The sequence below is a fragment of the Sceloporus undulatus genome, chromosome 2 (assembly GCF_019175285.1).
Source record: "Sceloporus undulatus isolate JIND9_A2432 ecotype Alabama chromosome 2, SceUnd_v1.1, whole genome shotgun sequence".
NCBI lineage: Eukaryota > Metazoa > Chordata > Lepidosauria > Squamata > Phrynosomatidae > Sceloporus > Sceloporus undulatus.
The window spans coordinates 170,081,960-170,101,381 of NC_056523.1; the positions used below are offsets into that span (position 1 = coordinate 170,081,960).

The 19,422-nt window shown below is 40.9% G+C and overlaps 1 protein-coding gene and 2 non-coding genes across 3 annotated transcripts in view; all 3 read left to right on the forward strand.

Moving 5' to 3' along the window:
- Nucleotides 1–18,812, forward strand: part of KANSL2 (KAT8 regulatory NSL complex subunit 2) — a 22,324-nt gene extending 3,512 nt beyond the window's left edge. The window contains 14 exon segments of the mRNA XM_042450220.1: nucleotides 1,167–1,425; nucleotides 5,392–5,570; nucleotides 8,316–8,338; nucleotides 8,341–8,432; nucleotides 9,361–9,389; nucleotides 9,392–9,461; nucleotides 9,463–9,519; nucleotides 10,286–10,433; nucleotides 10,865–10,877; nucleotides 10,880–10,959; nucleotide 13,153; nucleotides 14,075–14,328; nucleotides 17,074–17,313; nucleotides 18,160–18,812. Coding sequence (XP_042306154.1) covers nucleotides 1,175–1,425; nucleotides 5,392–5,570; nucleotides 8,316–8,338; nucleotides 8,341–8,432; nucleotides 9,361–9,389; nucleotides 9,392–9,461; nucleotides 9,463–9,519; nucleotides 10,286–10,433; nucleotides 10,865–10,877; nucleotides 10,880–10,959; nucleotide 13,153; nucleotides 14,075–14,328; nucleotides 17,074–17,313; nucleotides 18,160–18,258 — 1,536 coding nt within the window. The 5' untranslated portion in view covers nucleotides 1,167–1,174 and the 3' untranslated portion in view covers nucleotides 18,259–18,812.
- Nucleotides 11,317–11,443, forward strand: LOC121924569. Its single transcript, XR_006102673.1, has one exon. It is a non-coding gene; the product is annotated as a small nucleolar RNA SNORA2/SNORA34 family (small nucleolar RNA).
- LOC121924568 lies at nucleotides 17,869–18,003 on the forward strand. Its single transcript, XR_006102672.1, has one exon. It is a non-coding gene; the product is annotated as a small nucleolar RNA SNORA2/SNORA34 family (small nucleolar RNA).
- Nucleotides 18,813–19,422: the final 610 nt, after the last annotated feature.

A 19,422-nucleotide genomic window follows, 5' to 3' on the forward strand; every position in this document is an offset into this window, starting at 1 on the left:
TCTCCAGAGTTAAGAGTTTAACGCTCAGGCCACTCTGGCTCTGTATATGTGTTAAAATAACAGAGGTCCAAAACACACTGCAGAAATAATGCAGCCTGAGTTTGCTTTAACTGCCCTTACTCAGTGATAGGCAAATCTGGGAGCTGTAGTGTTTGTGAGATGTTCAGCCTTCTCTGCCAGAGAGAGCTCCTCACTTCCCAGGATTGCCTAGCACTGAGCCAGCACAGTTAAACCAGTCTCAAACTGGATTATATCTTAAGTGTGTTTTGGAATGAACTGTTTCCTTTGCGACTCAAGGGAGATCCTCCTCCTCCAAACCTGCGCATTAGTTACACTCACAACAGCAAAGGAAGGAGGCAGTTAACAAGCCTGGCCTTATGGCGTGAAGAAAGTGGAAGAGGAGCATAATCCCCTTTGAGGCTTCCTCTTGTTCTTGCCGCTCCCGCCAAAAGTGGTGGATCATGGGACTTCAGTGCAAAGGGGTCAAGGGACAGCGGGGAGAATGGATAGAGGCAGCACAGGCTTGAGATCAAAATTTGGGGATGATAACTGCTAGCACAGGAGCCTATGGCTTGACAAAGGAAGAAGACATGCTGGACTCCAAGGAAATGTCTTCTTTGAATTGCAAATGGACATTACATTTCCTTGACTTTGAACATCTACCAGTGCCCACATGGTCAAAAGTGGGAGGTGCCAGCTTGCAGATAGCCCTCCCTACCATCTGAACTAAGTCCAGGAACAGAAAATGCAGGCCTATGGCTAACATCTTCAGTTTCTTTCTCCGGTTTGCCTGATGAAGAAGCCAGTGTGACTTTGAAAGCTTGCAACATGTAATTGTGCATTTTGGTTGGCCCAGTAAAGGTATCATTGTTTGGATGTTATTGGGTTTGCTAGCTTGAATGAGGGAGGAAGAGCAGGGTATAAATCAAAGCTATAATAAAAATAATGGTTCAAACTGAGGTAGGCCATGGCCACAAACTTACTAGGCATCATAATAGAGTCTCTTATTCAGGCGGTGAAAATGGAGACTGGTTCTTTTTCCTTATCTTTGCATATTTAAATTTAGTGGAGTAGGGAATCGACTCATTTTTCATTTTGTATTCCTTCTGTAAATTTGCCATATGTGTCAGTAGAACTGTATACGTTAATGAAATCCTCCTTTGTAGACATTGGCATGAACAGAATTCGCATCCATGTTTTGCCTTCGAGTCGGGGGCGACTTACCCCTGTGCCAAGGCAGCAAGAAGCATTGTCGTGTGCCTTTGCCCATCGGCCGTGCTCCCAGCCTCGCTTGGAAGGCCATGAGTTCTGCATTAAGCACATCCTTGAAGACAGGAATGCGCCCTTCAAGCAGTGTAGCTACATTTCCACTAAGAATGGGAAGAGATGCCCAAACGCAGCTCCCAAGCCTGAGAAGAAAGATGGGTATGTGCCCTTTGTTATATTATCTGTAGATATTGTGTAACTTCTAATACAGTATCTCTCATTCCGAGCATCCAGATGGTGACCACATTATAAGTGAGTCCAGTACAAACGATACACATTGTTACAATGTATACAGTATTGGTACGGTTTCTTGGAGGAATTCATTAAAGGACCCAGAAGTAATTTTCACCTTGGATTTGCTCTGCACACAGTTTTATCAAATTGAGTGGGGAATTTAAACATGAGTATAAAATTATGTCATTTGTATGTTAGTATATAATGCCTAACTGCAAATCCATCTGGAGTAGACAATGCAGAGTGAGTATCGTCTCATTCTAATCATAATATTGGTAACCTTTTAACAGAATAATCTGAGAATCCTTATACAGTTTTTAAAAAAACTATTTGAGATCAAATTCTTGAATACACTTGTTGAACTGTTGCCAGCATAGCCAAAATAATTTGTATACATCTTTCAAAGACATATAGGGGCTGAATAGACCACCACTATAGGGCAGCCTGCAGCTGCCCCTTTCAGTGCCGGATTGGGGCCACAGCAACTACATTCTGCAGCCCCTATATGGCTTTTTTGTGCTGCAGAAAGGGCACCATAGCTACCGGTGCCACAGCTTTTCAGCACTCCTTTGTCCTCTGGATGCAGTGCCAGAGGAGCGCCATGATGCCACCCACCATGTGGTGAGGCACGCAATGTCATATCAGCATACGGTGGAGTCGGGCATGAATTGTGCGGACACCACACCCCCACTCTGCCCCGATGCCAGCCTTTATCACTGATTTCTCAAGGCTCATAGTCCTGGGGAAAGAGCCTTAAGATATATGTACCCAGACAATAGACCACCCAGTCCAATGGTTGTGGGAATGAGATTGGATGAAAGATGAGCAGAATATATATTATAACCTAATAAGACCTGGGCTTTGGAGAAATTACATGTTGCCCCATAGCAGTGGTGTGTACCAGAAGTGGGTAGAAGTAGTCCTTGGAATAGTTACTTAATCATTTTTTTGTAAGCTGCTGTGGAGCCTGTTGTTGTAATTTCCATTGTTCTCTTAGCATTAGTAGGTCAGCTTCGGTGCACACAACACAGTTGCTTTACTTCCAGCCTCCTTCTCAAGGCCATAATTTAGAAAAGGATGTAGTGGTGAACATATGCTTAAGTTGCAGATAATCTCAGTTTCATTCCTTGGTGTCTTCACATAAGTCTGGTAAAGACTTATTCTGTCTTAGACTTTGAAGAAAAGCTACCCATAGAGATATGAAAGTCTGTAAATAAAGCAGTTGGGGCCCCTTGCTCCAGACTCCAAGAACGTGGAAAGAAACAAGAAAAAAATTTTTTTCCAGGAGTTGGAAGCTCATACCAAGTAAGACTGATTGACAGGTAGAGGCACCTTCCTGTGTTCCAGAAGAACATTTCTGCAACAGCAATAAATAGTTGATCTGGATTTTCTTTTCACCAGTAGATGAAATCTTTCCACTCTACATCTGAAGTCTGTAAGGCAGTGGTTCCCAAATATTGGCCGATAGTCTGGGATTCTATGAGATGAAGTCCAAAATCCCTTAAAGGGCACAGTTTGGGGACCACTGCTGTAAGGGAGCCCCTTATAAAGTGCAGTGCAGCAATCTACATGTGATGTAAACAAGCCACTGATAGCTTTTGCCAACTCAGACCAAATTTGGAAAGGTTGTAGCTAGTGCACAGAACTGAACTGTGTAAATACGCTTCTCACTGCCACTTTGGACTCCAGGAATAGCCCAGTGTTAAGGGCTGCTCCCTGATTCTGAACTGGTCCTGTTGGGCCAGCAACCACTTTGAGAACAGATTGGATCCAATTTCTGGGCAAGATATTCTGCTAACCAACAGTATCTTCATCTTGGTCAGGATTTAATTCCAGCTTGTTCATCCTTGTCCAATCCATTATTGAATTCAGGCAGTGTTCAAGGGTACTGAGTTCTTCCTTGGTGTCAGTTGACAAGGAGTAAGAATTGAATGTTGTCAGTGTATTGATGACACCTAATACCTTAGGGAATGACCTTCCACAGCAACGCCCCAGAATGACCTTCCCTGGGACTTTATGTGTATATTGAATAGCTGGAGTTCAGAGAAGTTAATCGTTGTAGTACAAATCAAATCTCCCAGGGCTAGAGGATTTGAGGAGCTATAATCCACCACCATCTTGCCCTCCAAAAAAGCCCTTTCTCAGCTCCTGGGAATAGTATGAGGACATGATAAGACTGCTGGACTTCATGTGCCAAAAACTGGAGCAGGGTCAACATTTGGGCACTCAACACCACCAGATGGATACGACCAAATGGGGAAACAGTAATCACTGCATTAGCCAATCTGTGTAGTTGGTTCAGAAGAGTGTAATGGTTTGTGAGATGAAGAGTCAAGCTACTTTGAAGTCTAGTCTCTCACATAGGTCCTAACAAGTGAACCAAAACAATCTAAGGGCCTGAACAGACAGGCCAAAATAAAGCTGCTTTGGGTCACTTTGGAGGTATGCAAACAACTGGCAGATTTAATCAGTCAGTGAAAGGGTAGCCCTTATTATTCTCAATACTCTGTCATATCCCCTAGATCTATAAACCCAAAGCAATTCCACTTAATTGAATAAACAGTTGACAAAATAACACTAACCTCTAGTATAGCACAGTATTGGAGTTTTAAGTTGAGGGAGATTGAAACAATTTGAGACTGATGACTCACAGTAACACGCCAATTGTTTTGGCACCCTCTTTTCTGCACTTTGATGAAGAATGCAATGTATAATTTGGTAAAACATCACCTGTCTATTTTGTGTAGATATTATGATAGCAAAGGAGCAAGTAATATTTGCTGCCATGGTACTGGTTTTTTAATAGTTTCTAACCCAATTGTAGTGACATCACAGACATATATAGCTAAAGTAGAGATAGGGAATGTATGGCCTTTCAGGTATTACTGGACTGAAACTTGTAACAATCCTGGATAGGTGAAGGATGATGGTCCTTTCCTTTAAGAGGAATGTGTCTTTACTTTTAATTCTTTTCAGCTATTAGGAGAATGCTGTTGTAACTGTGAATTAGTCATTATTCTTATCTCATATGTGCCACTTAGTGGTCCTCTTTTGTTTGCTGATGGATTAGATGGACAACATCAATGAATCAGCTTCCATTTTTAAATCAACTGCAGTCCCATGATGTGCAAACTTGGAAGTAAATTTGAAATTGGCTTCTGAAGCCAGGGATCTTAAAGGAAAGGCAAGCTTACATCCAGCTTTGGATGCAATGCCAAGCTTTTCTGGGCTGGTATATTCCTAGTTAACTAGACATTCCATTTGCAGGAAGAACCAGCCAGGGATAATTTGGAAGCATATATGTGCAATGTGTTCATGAATGAGAAACTAAGATTCTGAGAAATTCTTGCTTAGTGTTTTGTGCAAATACAGCCAGTCTCAAGCCTCCATTTTTTTATGCAGTGAAACCATGTTTCTTCACATTAGAAGGAAGGTAATTCAGAACAATTAATGAAGAAAACTGGCTGCAGGTTTAAACAGGATCTAAGTCTGATTTTTCTGTCTCAGACAAAACTTGCAGATGCAGCGTCAAGGCAAAATGACATAGATGTTCAACAGAAAGGTCTGCATCTTGTTTTCACATAGAGGAGTTGTGTGTATACTCTGAAATCTTGTTGGCTTGTTCAGAAACAAGCTTTATTTTTTTTTACAGCAATACCCTGAGTTCACAAAAACCCCTTCCAGAGGTAGGTCCATTATAGTTTGTTGTTTTGGTGCTTCATTATTGTAGAATATAACATGTTTTCTGTTTGACAGTAATTCATGTGCTCTCTTCCAAAATTTAGGTTGCTGTCAACAATTAATTTCTACATCTAAAATAAAATGAATAGCTTTTTTCTTGGTTAATCTGAGTCCCTAAAATGCAGATTTCTGTTTTTCCTCCATATTTAGTGTGTCATTCTGTGCTGAGCATGCTCGCAGAAATGCCCTGGCACTACAAGCTCAGATGAAGAAATCTAATCCTAGTCCTGTACGAGAGTCTCTCCTCTGTCAGCTGAGCTCCTATGCTAAGTCAGAGTTGAGTTCCCAAACTGCTGAGAGTAGCCGCAGTGAGGCTAGCAGAATATTAGGTATGTTGAATTTTAAATAATAATAACTTGGGCACATGTTAATCGTGCCATTAGGTATTATGAAGATTGGGGTCTGTGTTATCTTGTTATAGCCCAGTGAAAAGTTTTCATTTTGCACTTGGGCAATATATGATCTTGGGGAATATACAGTCTTTCAGATGCAATTGGACTCCACTCTCATTCCTGATAGTTGGCCTTGCAGGCTGGGACTGATGGGAACTTGAGTCCAGCAGCATCTGGAGAGCTACATGTTCCTCACTTCTCTTGTAGATGAAAAGTTTTGAAAGAAACTGGCATCTGAAGATGGTAGATTTTGTACTTGATAGTGATTTATATTGCTTTAGTTCAGTGCTTCTCAATTATTTTCTGTCATGCCCCTCCTAGGAAGAAGAAAACATTTCGCGCGCCCCACGCGACTGTAAATAGTATCATGTCCCACTCACAAGCACGCTTAGCATTTGAAACAGAACCTCTGTGTGGGCGGCAAACTGACATGTCCCACTCACAGCACGCTTAGCATTTGAACAGAACAGGCATCTCCTGGAGGGTTTCCCACAGGGTTGCCATAAGCCAGAAATTCTGACATACCCAGCTCCCAGAATTCCATAGCCTTGAGTCAGAAAAGATTAAGCATTGCCAGCCAACTGGGTTACTTCCCCAATGTGGAGGCAGCGTGATGGGCTCCCTCCTGGCTCCCTTTTGCCTCCCCCTCAGCCCCCCCCATGGCCCCCACAAGTCCTGCCTTCCTCCTCTTGTTGGGAAATGCAGGCCTGGCCAAGGGGGGAGTTGGGCACACAACAATAACAACAACAACACATAGGAGGAGGGAGAAAAAGAAGGGAAAGGAGAAATAGAAAGAGAAGAAAGAAAAGAATAGGAAAAAAGATAAAAAGAAGAGGAGGAGGAACGGGAAGAAAGGAAGAGAGGGGAAGGGAAGGAAGAGCGGGGAAGAAATAAAAGAGGGAAAGGAAAGGTGGAAAAAAGAATAAGAGGAAGAAAGAGAAGAGAAACGGGGGAAAAGAGGAAGCATCTGCCTTAATTTGCAAATCCCTCTCCCAGGCTCTCAAGCCTTGGCCTGCGCGCAGGCTCGAAAGAGAAAGCTCCTCCTCTTTCAGGCTGGCTGGCCAATGGGAAGACTGGAGCTGGGGCAGGCTCCTGCAGCAGGAGCAGGCTGGTCCAGCCATTGGCCAGCAGCCTGAACAGCAAGAACCTCCGCGCCCCCCCTTTATGGAGCCTCGTCGCCCCCCCTGGGCGCGCCCCACTATTTGAGAAACACTGCTTTAGTTAGATGTTCTCATGTTCACAATGCATTGGACAATACTGTCAGATGGCTGCTTGCTTTTGGTATTAATGTCATTTTTAAAATGTGACTTCTGGAGCATCAGTCATTTGGGTATTGACAGATAGCATTGACCTGATAGATTCAAAACTGGCTAATCATAGCAACATTTAAAAAACTTAGGAGGCATATGGCCATCTCTAGCTTGTATGCTAATGCTTCATCTGTATTTTATGCACCTATAAGGCAAAAATCTTCTTGGTGTGTCAGTCAGTGTAATTTTTTATTTATTAATTTAATTTATATCCTACCTTTCTCTTAACATGGAATCCAAGGATGCATACAGTTTTAAAAAAGTACAATACAATTAACCTGTACTATAAAAGCTAAAAAAAGTGTAATGGTTCATTACCCAGGCATATTGAACGCACTTGGAGCAGAGTGGAGGAGGTGGTAGTAGAAAAAGCAATAACTGTCACTAGACACAGCTGTCCTACTGGCTCTTGAGCAACTTCTGAGACCACAGAGTAGCTTTGTCTCCTACAGAGACAGCTTTCAATGTTGGAGTGCCTGTGCCCATTTTGCTGCAGCTGGCTGTTCCTGGCACTGTCATCGCCACCTGTGCCATGTAGTTCCAACAAGGTTGTGTTCTGTGTCTGCTAAGACAGTAGTTAAGTTTCTATAGTGCCTGTTACTAGATTGCCCATCTAAAAGTGTCAGATCCCAAGTAGACTTTGCTAGAGAACTCCTGACGTAAGTTTCCAGATATATGTCTTCAGTATGTCATACCAAGAAGTGCCCTATATCCAATAATATCAGTCATTGCTAAACGGATAAAGTAAGTCTCGAAAACATATGAAAATGCACTCATGTGTTTCTGTACTGCCATTATGTTATGCTGATAGCCATGGACCATTTTTTTAAAAAAATTAAGGAGTAGTTTAGTCTCTCGGATATGATGGGCAAAATAGATATGCTGAGAAAAGGGCAGATGATTGTGTAGTTTCCAGTAGTACACTACCCAACACAGCAATATATATGCTCATTACTTGGAGTATAAAAGCATCGCTCCAAGGCAGATTGTGGATAGTCAGTTTTGTATATAATGTAGATTAAAATTGGAGTCTCCTATTGTTGCAGACTGTCACTGTGTTTAAATAATCATTGTATAAGTAGCCTTTTTAATTTTCTTGTGTTGCTCAGTCAGACCAGCGTGTAAAAGAATACTGCAGGTTTAGCAAGAATTTCCTGTGAAGAGGAATCTTCTGTCAGCTTAGAACTAACTGGTTGTTTCTGCTTGCAGTATAGAGCTTAGATACATTATATATTTTTCTTCTAGATAGCCAGTGAAAACTATTCCTTATCCAGTTCATTCTTGAGGTCATACAACATCTTCTGAAGCAGAATTTAGAGCCTGAACAAAGTTTTCTTTGGATAACAAGTATAATAGGTTTCTCTGCTTCCAGATGAAGACAGCTGGAGCGATGGGAGAGCAAGAGCCTCTTAACTGTGGATCAAACATGGCGAGGGGATCCTGACAGGGAAGCAGACAGCATTGACAGTGACCAGGAGGACCCTCTCAAGTGAGTTGTCTGATCAAGTGACCCCTTGGCTGAGTGTGCTGGCTTAGCAGAATAATACAAATTAAGAAGCCCACTTTCCAAAAATGCTTGAACTGAAGGTACCAGTCTTGAACTTTATTGCAGTGTTAACTATGTTCAGGTGAAAAAGTGATGGCATTGGTGTAAAATACCTTAAAATGCAGTGGTTGGATAGTAGGAAGCTGGCTTAACCATCAACATTGTACACCTAAGTTATTAAAAGGGTGAGATTGTGTTAATGCACCATGCATAGCCATCCTGCTTCCATGAGTTCACCACCAGAGTATAAAACAGCTAAAATTAAATATGTAGCAATCTACAAGAAGCTGGTAGTAGCAAAGTAATATTTTGATCCTGTATTCTCAGTCTTTCCAGCATGCAACAGCCCCCCAAAAGCCTTATAGTGTTTTCAAAAGTCTTGTGCTTTGTTTAGTCGGTGAAGTTATTGGGGTAGTTGGGTGATGCCCAGCTAGTTGGGAAGATTGACACACAGTTGACAATTGTGAATGATATAAGGGCGGTCCATGTAGAGCACTTGAATGATGATCATTTTCTTAAGTGTGTCTCACCCTTTATAGTTCATGAAATTGCCCCTTGCAGCTCCACCTGCCTATACTGTCAGACCTGGCAGAATTCCCAATAGTGTTAGGCTAGGCTTTTTAGTGACCTATAGAAAATCATTGTGTTATTTCTGGGTGAAGCATGCCAAGCTTGCATTTTTCTCTGCAAAGATGCAAAAGAAACACTGTAGTAAGTATTCCCTTTTGAAGGTCAGGTCTGGATAGATTGCTTTTCTCTTAAATAGCTTCCTTTTCCTTCCTGAGACTACTTTAACTAGCTTTTCTGTGTTAATGATTAGAGAAGTTATGATTCAACTGCTTACTTACTCAGTTGGATTCTGTTTGTGTAGACATGCTGGTGTGTACACTGCTGAGGAAGTACACTGATCATGAGAGAGAAACTCATCCGGTTGCAGTCTCTGTATATTGATCAGTTCAACGGCTTCAACACCCCTGAAAGAGAAGAAACGCCGGTATTTGCATAGGCCGAAGGTGGAACTAAAACGATAGTAAATGGCCACAGTTGTGCACAAGGACCTCTCTGCTGCAAGACAGCAGTTTGTTAAAGCTTATCTTTAAATTCATTAGGGCAGTCATCTGAAAGCAACTTACCAACAGCCATAATGTTTTTCTGCTTGAAGATGTTGTTCCTATGCATTTGTCTGAGTTTTTGCCTGATAATAATTACTGATACAGTACTACAGTAATCTTTAAATTAGAAATTGCTAAACATTAGTTTAAAATATCAAGCACCATCTGTTCTTAAGGGTAGAAAGGTACATTATTCTCATTAGGGTGGGTTACACTCTTAGAATATAACAACTGAGAAACCTAGTGTAAGCATAAGGGAGGGGTATGAACAACTGTTGTGCCGTTCCATAGATTATAAAAGACAGATTGCCTTGTTTAAATATAATTGCCTCATGGGATCTGCAAAGTAACCTTTTCCACCACTATTCCAATCACACAACTCCTCTGCCAGCTTCTACCCAACGCACAACCGTTTTACATTATTTGGTTCCAACCACCAGTTTGAAACATGTTCTTGTTGATCAGGACAGGCTTCCATTTGTATTCATCTGTATTTTTCTTAGCATTTCTTATGGGTTAATTACTGCAAGGTGGAAGTGCGGAGCTTTTTATTAAAATCATTCCATCAAAAGCGGAAACAGAGGCATTCTTATTTTTGCCCTGCAGAGATTACAACAATACAGGTAGTACTTTGAGTCTGCCTTGAGATGCTTCCTGGTGTCTTCCAGGTAGCACCCCTGACAGGCCCAAGGGACTTCTGACTAAAGAGCGTGAAAACCTGAAGCGGCTGAAATACTTGAGACGATACCGGCAGCGCTATGTGTGGGAGGCTCTTCTACACCGTCAGCTGAAGGAACGCAGAATGCTGGCCACTGAAGGTGCTGCCCAGCAGGTATTTGAGCCAGAATATAATTCAGTAATCGCTGGCTCACTGGAAAAGAGAGAATTGTGGAGATTTTTCTTTAAGAAGACATAGGAAGGTAAAACAACCTATATCTGAAATGTTGAATATTTTCAGATAGCAACATATTTTGTGACCCTAGCAATATTCAGAAACAACAAAAGTAATGTTTCAATTAATATCTTGAGATAAATGTTCATGATTAAGCACACCTTGTGTTAGCTTAAATTTTCTGACAGTGTAATCTATTTTACAAGCTCAGCCTGTTTTATGATTTATAGAAACAGAAATGTATGCAATGATGAGTAATTTTGAGGGGGTGGGCACAGAGTAGGTGATTTTTTTTATGAAGATTCTGCATGAGAAAGCCACTTCACCAACAGATTTGGAAATTTTCTTGTCCTCTGATCTGTCTTCTTCAGGCACATACTACTCGTCCAGCCAGAGATGTTTGGCTTTTGTGGATGATGTCCGATGTTCAAACCAGTCTCTCCCAATGACAAGACACGGCTTACTCGTATCCTTTTAACCTCTAAAGCTATTTGTATTACAGTCAGCCCCGATCCATGGATTTAACCAACCAAGCCTGAAAGTATTTTTTAACAATTCTAAAAAGCAAACCTTTGCATTGTTCACCATTTTCAAAGGGGCAACATTTTGCTACACCACTGAATTTAATGGGACTTGAGTATCCTGCATTTTGTGATTATTATAATTGTATTATATATCCTGTATTATGCGCGTTTCACAGCGCTACATCAATTTTTTTTTTGTCAGACGTCCCTGCCCTCAGGCTACATCAAAGAACCAGTGGACCAGGGCCACTGTATACTCTGGTACTCGACCAGTTGAAAAGTTTTTGTTTCTGTTTTTTCTGGCCCTGAATCAGCTGGTGGCTTGCTGTAGCTGCTGGTTCAAGCAGGAGCCAAAGAAAGGCTTCCTGTGGTTGTTGCTTTCCAAATGTCATACTGGAACAGTCAATTCAGTTGGAAGCAACAACCAAACCCCAAATTAAAAACCACAATCGAAACAAGGACAAATAACTTAGATCCCTTCTGAATCCTGTGTATGGATGCATACAAATACAGTCCGCCTCGCTACACGGGGATCCGTCTCCGGATCCCTCCGCGTAAGGCGAATTCCGCCATGTCTCGAGCCCCATTGGAAACAAGGGCTTGGTGCGGCGGCGCGGCGCGCGCGGGCACAACAGGCGGGCGTGGCCCATTCAATTGAATGGGACGCGCCGCCCCTTCCGCCCTGCGCGCGCCCCGCGGCTTGAGCGCGATGCTCAAGGCTGCATAGGGCGCGCCCGCGTATGGCGCTGGCGCACTGTACGGGGCTTCTTTAGAATGCTTACTGTTTAGCAAGCTGATGTGGAGTCCGCTAACAACTTTCTGTAATTGGGGGGGGGGGGTTTCGGGCTATTTGGCCATGTTCTAGAAGAGTATTCCTGATGTTTCACCAGCATCTGTGGCTAGGCGTCTTCAGAGAAACTTTCTGTATAGTATGCATTAGTCAAATGTTTTTCCTTAGCCAGGTTATATACAAGGTGGTACTGAATGCTCTTATTCTTAAGCTGAAGGAGAAATCCAAAGAAATTGGTTATTTTCTTTGTGCCAGTGATCAGGTCAGGAGATTCAGAATTCCAAATCCATTCAGTCCATTCATTGTCCCCTCTCACTCAGTTTTAACTTTCCTGCCTTGCCAGCTGGTTTTTTTTTTTTAAATCCAGTCCATGAAATGGGAGTTAATTAGCAGTTTATGTACTCTCTTACCTTAATATATGCTGACAAAACAGCCTAAGGCACAGGAGGTATGGGATCATTAGTTAAAGATATGGTGAATAATGAGATACAAGCACTGATGCAACCATTTCTTACGGGTCAATCATCTGCAATGCCTATAAATCATTATAATTAATACATGGAATTCATCACATGATTATAAGAAAGAGGCAGTTATTCTGCCAAAATGAAGGAAAATTAGCGGATTCTTTCACATAGCTCCCAGATGCAGAACAAGAACCCACAAACCTCTTCAAAACAAGAAAGATCTGGAAAACATTTAAACAAAATATTCACAAAAGTGTTATTTCTGTTAATATTACAATCAATCTGTTTCCTTATTTGGACAACATTTTAGTGAAGGCTGGGAGCAAAAGCAAGGCCAAGGCAAATTTCTTGACAACATTGAAATGTCTGCAGAACCATGGATTTTTAACAAATTTCAAAAATTCTTCAAGCCAGAAGATTATTGACACATTTAGGTGCAGAAATAAACACGGAAAAAGAATACATGTATTTTTCAAAGGAAAGAAAGGAGAAAATAAAAGTTGCAGTGACATAAATACTGCAGAAGGGGGCAGCTGACTTGATGTCTAGCACCGACAATTGAAATGGTATCCTGGGCTCAGTTTTATGCCAAGGCATTACAGATATTTTGAAGACCTCATCAGAAGAAGATACTAAGGAAATGGCATTACATTTTTATTTTTCCAGACAAGTAAAGAAAAGTTAGAGGTAGTGGATAACCTGGAAGGCATTAGAAAAAGGGAATTAATTTGTACCTCAGGAGAAAATAATGGTTGTAACTGGTGCTAGTTGGTTAGATTGGAGTGCTCAATTTCATGACTAGACTATTCAGGGAGAATTGTTTGAGATGAAGGTGAAGCTGAACATCGATCTTTTAGAAATGAGAGCACCAAGACTAGCGTCAACTTCATTTTACTCCAGTGATAGAACAGAACAATTTTCAAGTTGATACAGACAACATGTTAGTGAAAACATGTTTTAAACCAAGGAGGTTCACATTCTCAGCAGTTGATAAAGGAATTGGGAAGGATTTTGAGATGGGCCAAGAGATATTTGAATATATTAACAGCAGTTTATTTAAAAGGATCCTTGAATCAGAAGGCTGATTTCTAAGTGGCCGTGCATAGAGAGAGGAGTAAACCAAGAGCTTTATGTAAGATTACAGAAATGTTATAGGACATGGTAAATGTATTTGCCTCTAAAGGCAATTTGAAATTAAAAATATTTTATTCCAATAGATGGAGATGTACGAGCAAAGGGGCATGATGCTCTATTAGTGACATGGTGAAGATGTCTATATGCTTTTCCTCCTATGCCAATAATCTAGGAAGGCAATAACTGCAGAGTCCTGAGTGGAGTTGATAAACCCAGGTTTACTTTGAAGTTAAAGCTAGCCCCATTCACATGGGATTTTATTCCTGTTGTAAATTTTAACTGATACTTTATGTTAATACCAACTTAGTACATGAATTTCAAATTTGTACCTTCGTATAATCTTTTACTTTATAGAAGAATTTCCAAGAAAAATCTCTTGTAATATCTCCTTGGAGTCCCTGATAGGGCAGTAGATAAATACTTAAAATAAAACATAATTGAGATAATTTAAAAATTGTCCCCTGTGATTTTATTTCTCATGTGCTCCTATCTGCAATAAAGAACATAGAGAATGTAACTTGTAATTATTTTAAGATTCTATCTTCCAAATGTCCAAGCCTGTTGACTTCCTGAAAGTATTCAACTTCCTCATAGAATTCTGGGAGGTCCAACCTTGCTTTAAAAAAACAACAACACCTCTTGCCTGTTTCCTTTGACTGTCTTCAGATATTTGCCAGGATACCAATCAGCTTCTCTTTAAGATGTGTCAAGGATCAGAAGAAGCACCCTGCAGCAAGCCAATGCCCGTAAGCCTCTCTGAAGATCCCTGCTGCCCACTCCATCTCCAGCTACCACCTCAGATGTATGTTCCTGAACAGGTACTGTCTGTTCCTGAAGAGCTGGAAGCTGCTTCCACGGATCTGTACTTGAGTGCAGCTGAACTCCGGCCCACGGAGAGCTTACCGCTGGAGTTCAGTGATGTAAGTGTATTGTAAAGCAGCACCTGTAGAATATTAGTAGAATCATAAGCAAATATTCAGAAATGTGCAGAACAGCATTACTGGAACTGTTGCTTAAAATTACAATGTCATTACTGAATTAGTAATCTATCACAGAGGTTTGCAATACTTTAGATGCATAAAACAAGACAGGCAGACACCACCCTTGGTTTTAGTCTAAATTAGGGATTGGCAATCTTATGTCTTCAACATTGGTTGGACTACAACTTCCATAAGTTGTCCAAAATACTGAAAGTATCAAGTTGCAACCCTTAGCAATAGTGATAGCAAGTACATTTCTATACTGCTTATCAGTGCACTGAAGCATTCCCTAAGCAGTGTTCAATGTGTGTAAGCTAATTGCCTCCAACCAGCTGGGTACTCATTTTAGCGACCTTGGAAAGATGCAAGCCTGAGTCAAGTTTGAGCCCTTGGCTGGTATTGAACTCGCAACCTTGTGTAACAGAAGGAATCAAAAGGCTGTAAGTGAATATAATTCCACTGAAAGGAAGCAGTGTCTTCATTTGGAAGTGATTAGATTCTGAGAGGTGTCTGCACCAGACATCTCAGTTTCAGTTCAGTTTCAGGTGATTTCCCTTAGAAACAACAGGGGTCTTCAAAACCTATTTGGATCAAATAGTTATCATTTTAATATCAAACGATGAATAGATTATCTGAATTGTGTTCTCTGCTCTTAATGTGGCTGTTTTATGAAACAGTTTAGGCTCATAGAGGCTTTTGCATGTAAAAGGCTAGAACACAGGAGATAGGTTGGATCTCTTGTGATAGCATTTTTGAAAAGATCAGACCATTAAAATCTGTATTTAGAAGCCTTTTTTTCCAAGCAGCTTTTTTCCTGTACATTCCATAAGGGTTGCACAGAGCTATAATCCTAGATTACTAGGGTGACCTACATGGAAGCTAAGTCTGTATATTTTGAAATCCTTTAAAAACACTCAAAAACAAACAAAAAAACACAATCTGATTTGACTGAAATGTGTATCCCTCAAAAATATTCTTAATGATGTAAAAGCAGTTCCATTCCAGGGCCAAATCTGAAATCAGTTGAGAATACCACATTGTTGCTGAATATAAAGACTTCTAGAGAGACTGTTAGAAGAGTCCAGGTCACCTTTCCATATCTTTGTTCTTTCATGGCATTCCTTGCTGCAGACAGGAGGTTTTAGAACTCTCTCAGATCATTCTTTAAGGTCTATTGCAGGCGTGGACAAATTCTGGGGGCTACCGCTGCTGCCAAAATGCAGTTACTGTATTTCACAGTCTTCTCCCACCCCCAGGCTACAAGTGATCAGTGTTGTTTCTAGAATTCGGGAGTGAGGGGTACAAGGAAAATTCCACTCAGTAAAATTAAAGACAAGAATTGCCATTTCTGGAGATTTCTGGTGACAATGCTCTTTTTTGGTTTGAGGGTGTTTTTTTCTTTTTCTTTTCTTTTGTCATGGGTGCTAAATTCAGGAGTGCTTCAGTGTTTGCAGCTAAGACCTTGAAGGCAGCACAGTTTCCATCCCTTTTGTAATGGACATAATGAACACTGGGCAGTTTAGTCCCTCAGGTACAACCTTCTGAAAAGTGAGCACTGTGATGGTGATATCAGCATGTGGTTGCATAGGGATGTTTTCCCTGGGTAATGAAGTAATAAAGAATAAGAGTTTTTCCTTAGGCCTTTAATAGCTTTTCCAAGAGGAATTCTGAGCCTTAATCCTTTCTGTGTTCTGAGTTTACTACATACATTGGATTCCAACTGCAGGGCTCAGCCAGCTTAGTACCAGCAGTCATAGCAGATACATCATCATCTGGCTGTTTCACTTTTACAAAAAAAAAGTCTCCACAGAAGAGCTCCACAGTCTTCCACAGGAGCCCTGGTGGCGCAGTGGTTAAATGCCTGTACTGCAGCCATTCACTTGAAACCACAAGGTTGTGAGTTCAAGACCAGCAAAAGGGCCCAAGCTCGACTCAGGCTTGCATCCTTCTGAGGTCGCTAAAATGAGTACCCAGACTGTTGGGGGCAAATTAGCTTACTTGCTAATTAGCTTACTTGCTGTTCACCGCTATGATCTTTGGAATAGCGGTATATAAATAAAACAAATTATTATTATTATTATTAATGAATTGATATGGTAGAATTTACATTTTTGGAGCAGAGTTATTCTTTTTGTGAGGTAGAATCTGTCAACTGAGGAAGGTAGACTCTCCTTTTAGAAGGAAAACAGTGGCTTGCTCTTTTCCCCTATTCTGAATTGCCAGTTTTACACTGCTTTCTGAAATAACAAAAGACTCTCAGCATAGTACAGTGTGTTTCAAGATGAGTGGGCTGCCACGGTACTCATAAAAACAGACATTGGTTAGTCTGAATTTTGTCCTGAGGCATCCTTTTTGATCCAGGTACTATAGATAGTCTGCAATTCTGCTGTCCAGCTGTATTAATATTTTGTCTCTCTTTCTTTGCAAATGGAGACTCATTTGCAGAGAGCCTTGCTTTCACTTCAGCATTCCAGAGGAAATGAGACTTTGGTGACTGCTTAAAAGCAGATTGTGTTTTGTTTTGTTTTTAAGGAAAAGGATATTAATCTATATGTGTAAACATGTTGAATTTGTTCTCTTTCAGAAGAAGCTAGGCAGTTGCTAGAGTCAACTGTCTAGGAGGATGACATTGAGCACATCCTCTTCCACCAGATCTCAAACAGCTTCCTTGTTTTGTTTTGATAGGATTTGGATGTTGTTGGGGATGGCATGCAGTGTCCCCCTTCACCCTTGCTTTCTGACCCTTCTACTGTCCTTGAGAACCAGTTGAATAAAAGTGTTGCTGATGGCTCCATAAACGTGCATTCAAGTGAAGAGTCTGCTCAGGAAGGGCTTCTGAACCAGGTGGTCCAGTCAGGGAGAGCTGACTTTTCCAGACAAACAGCCTCTCCTGCCTCAGAGTCACCAGAAGAGCTGTCGTCACAGGTATTGAGCAGGGGAAAGTTAAGGGAAAGGATTCTTTTCACAAGCTCACTGAGGGTATAGTTCACCCACTGAGGTCTGTATATAAAGATACCCTTTAAAACTAGCCAGCATTTCTGTGTGTGCATGCAGGCCGCAAAGGAAAAGGTAACCAGCACTTGGAGGGATTAGCCATCTGCTCAATGTACATATTGGGGGAGAGATTGGAAAAACCCTTCTCCCTACAGTGTTGCACAGCTGGCCTGGAGCATTAATGCAGACATGCAAGAGGGGTGGTTAGGAGTTTGCAGGTGGCTGAAGCCTGTTAATTCTTATATCTATAATTACTACAGGGAAACATTCTTAACTGTTTGTTTCCTTCAAAGCTTTATTTGATGGCTTTGATTAAACATACATTCACATATGAATTTACTACACATTTTTTCACCTATTTTGTTCTTCTTTCTTGTCTTCTCCTTTCTTAAGAAGACTGTACTTTGAATTTTGAGCCTCTTTAATTGCTATTCGAATTCTTTTCACCTGAGAACTCAAACCTGACCCCACTCCCAACTCATTCTGTAGGCCCTGAATGAAGGCTAGTGGTTTGCTGTAACCATTGGTTTCAAGCAGGTGCCCAAAGGAACATTTTCCCATGGTCTGTTGGCTGTTTTGGATTTCAAAGTGGAACAACCAATTCATTGGGGACTAACATGAACAGAGCATGTGTCCAACTACTAAGATTTTAGAATAGCATTAGTATATATTCCTTGTGTATGACCACTGTCATGTAATGACGGAAAACCAGATTACAGCTTTAATTTTGCCTTCCCCTTCTCTTTTTTCTCCCTTTCTCTCCCACTCCTTCCCTAGAATATTCAGCATCTTGTGACAAGTGTGTCTGGACTGGAAGAGGCTAAAAAGGAAGAACCTGCAACCAATGGGAATTCAGAACCAGTTTCTATCAGCTGATAGACAAACAGATGGAGACCTACCAGGACAATGTAGTATTTGCTACTCTTGAACTCCTGACACTTATGTTTCTCAATCACTCTTTCAAAATTAGTGGAAGGCCATGTGGTAGACAGATTTCTGAGAGTTTTCTATTGGCCATCTTTGAATCTTGTTCATTGATTGCCTTTTACATGTTTTTCAAAGGTTTATCTGGCACAAATTCAGAGAGAGCATGGGAATGTTTCTTGGTGTTTGAGTAATATACATACAAGGAAGCTGTGACTAATTTATATTTGTTGTAACAATGATAGGCTCTGCTAAGCAGAAGTGGCTTGGAAATTTTTTCTATAATTGGATTATTGGGAATATGTTTAAAGCCAGGGGCTTCATGGTAAAGATAAGGTTATTAGCTGTACTATATACTAGCCTGTTAAATGTATAATTATGCAAAGGCTGCACGACTGTTCTTTTTCTTTTTTTTCTGACACAAGTCTGTAAAGAGATTCCCACTTGTAGCTTTAACTTCTGTAAAAATCCCATGTAGTATACAAATAAATGCTAGATAAAGTTTATGGTTTGTTGTTCTTTGTGTCTTTAATTGGTTCCCTTTCCAAAGTATCAAGAAAAAAATGTAGAGCCATTAGAAGTGTTTTTCAGTAATCTCAGTAGGTTGCTAGTTAGAAAAGAAAGCAGACCACTTGCCTTGGAATGGCATTGTTTTGTGTTAATAGAAGCAGAGGAATATAGTTTCTTTACTCATACCTGCTGTAGTGTGGACACCATCATGTAAAGATTGGATGCAAGCTCAAATTCCTCCCTGGTGTCTTCCAAACTCCATCATAGCAAAATACTTTCTGGAGATGGAGTAAAATTTCTGTTCTTGGAACTCTTTTAAGAAAAAGATGCTGCTCAACAGGGATAGCTTGAGATGATTTCTGTGTAATCATAACTATTATATCTTGGGCGAATGCAGACTTGTGTGTCCCCAAGCGACTTGAAAACAGACTGCTCAGTGCATTAGATATGGGGTGTGTGCTTAACCACTGTAATAAATGACTTCTCTCAGGGTTGTGGAATGTAGATCATGTGTTCTTGAGCTGTCCAAACCCTGCAGCATTTAGTAAAAACACACAAGTTCATGTTTCACTCCTTTTTATTGGGCTGAATATCAGCCTAGGCAGC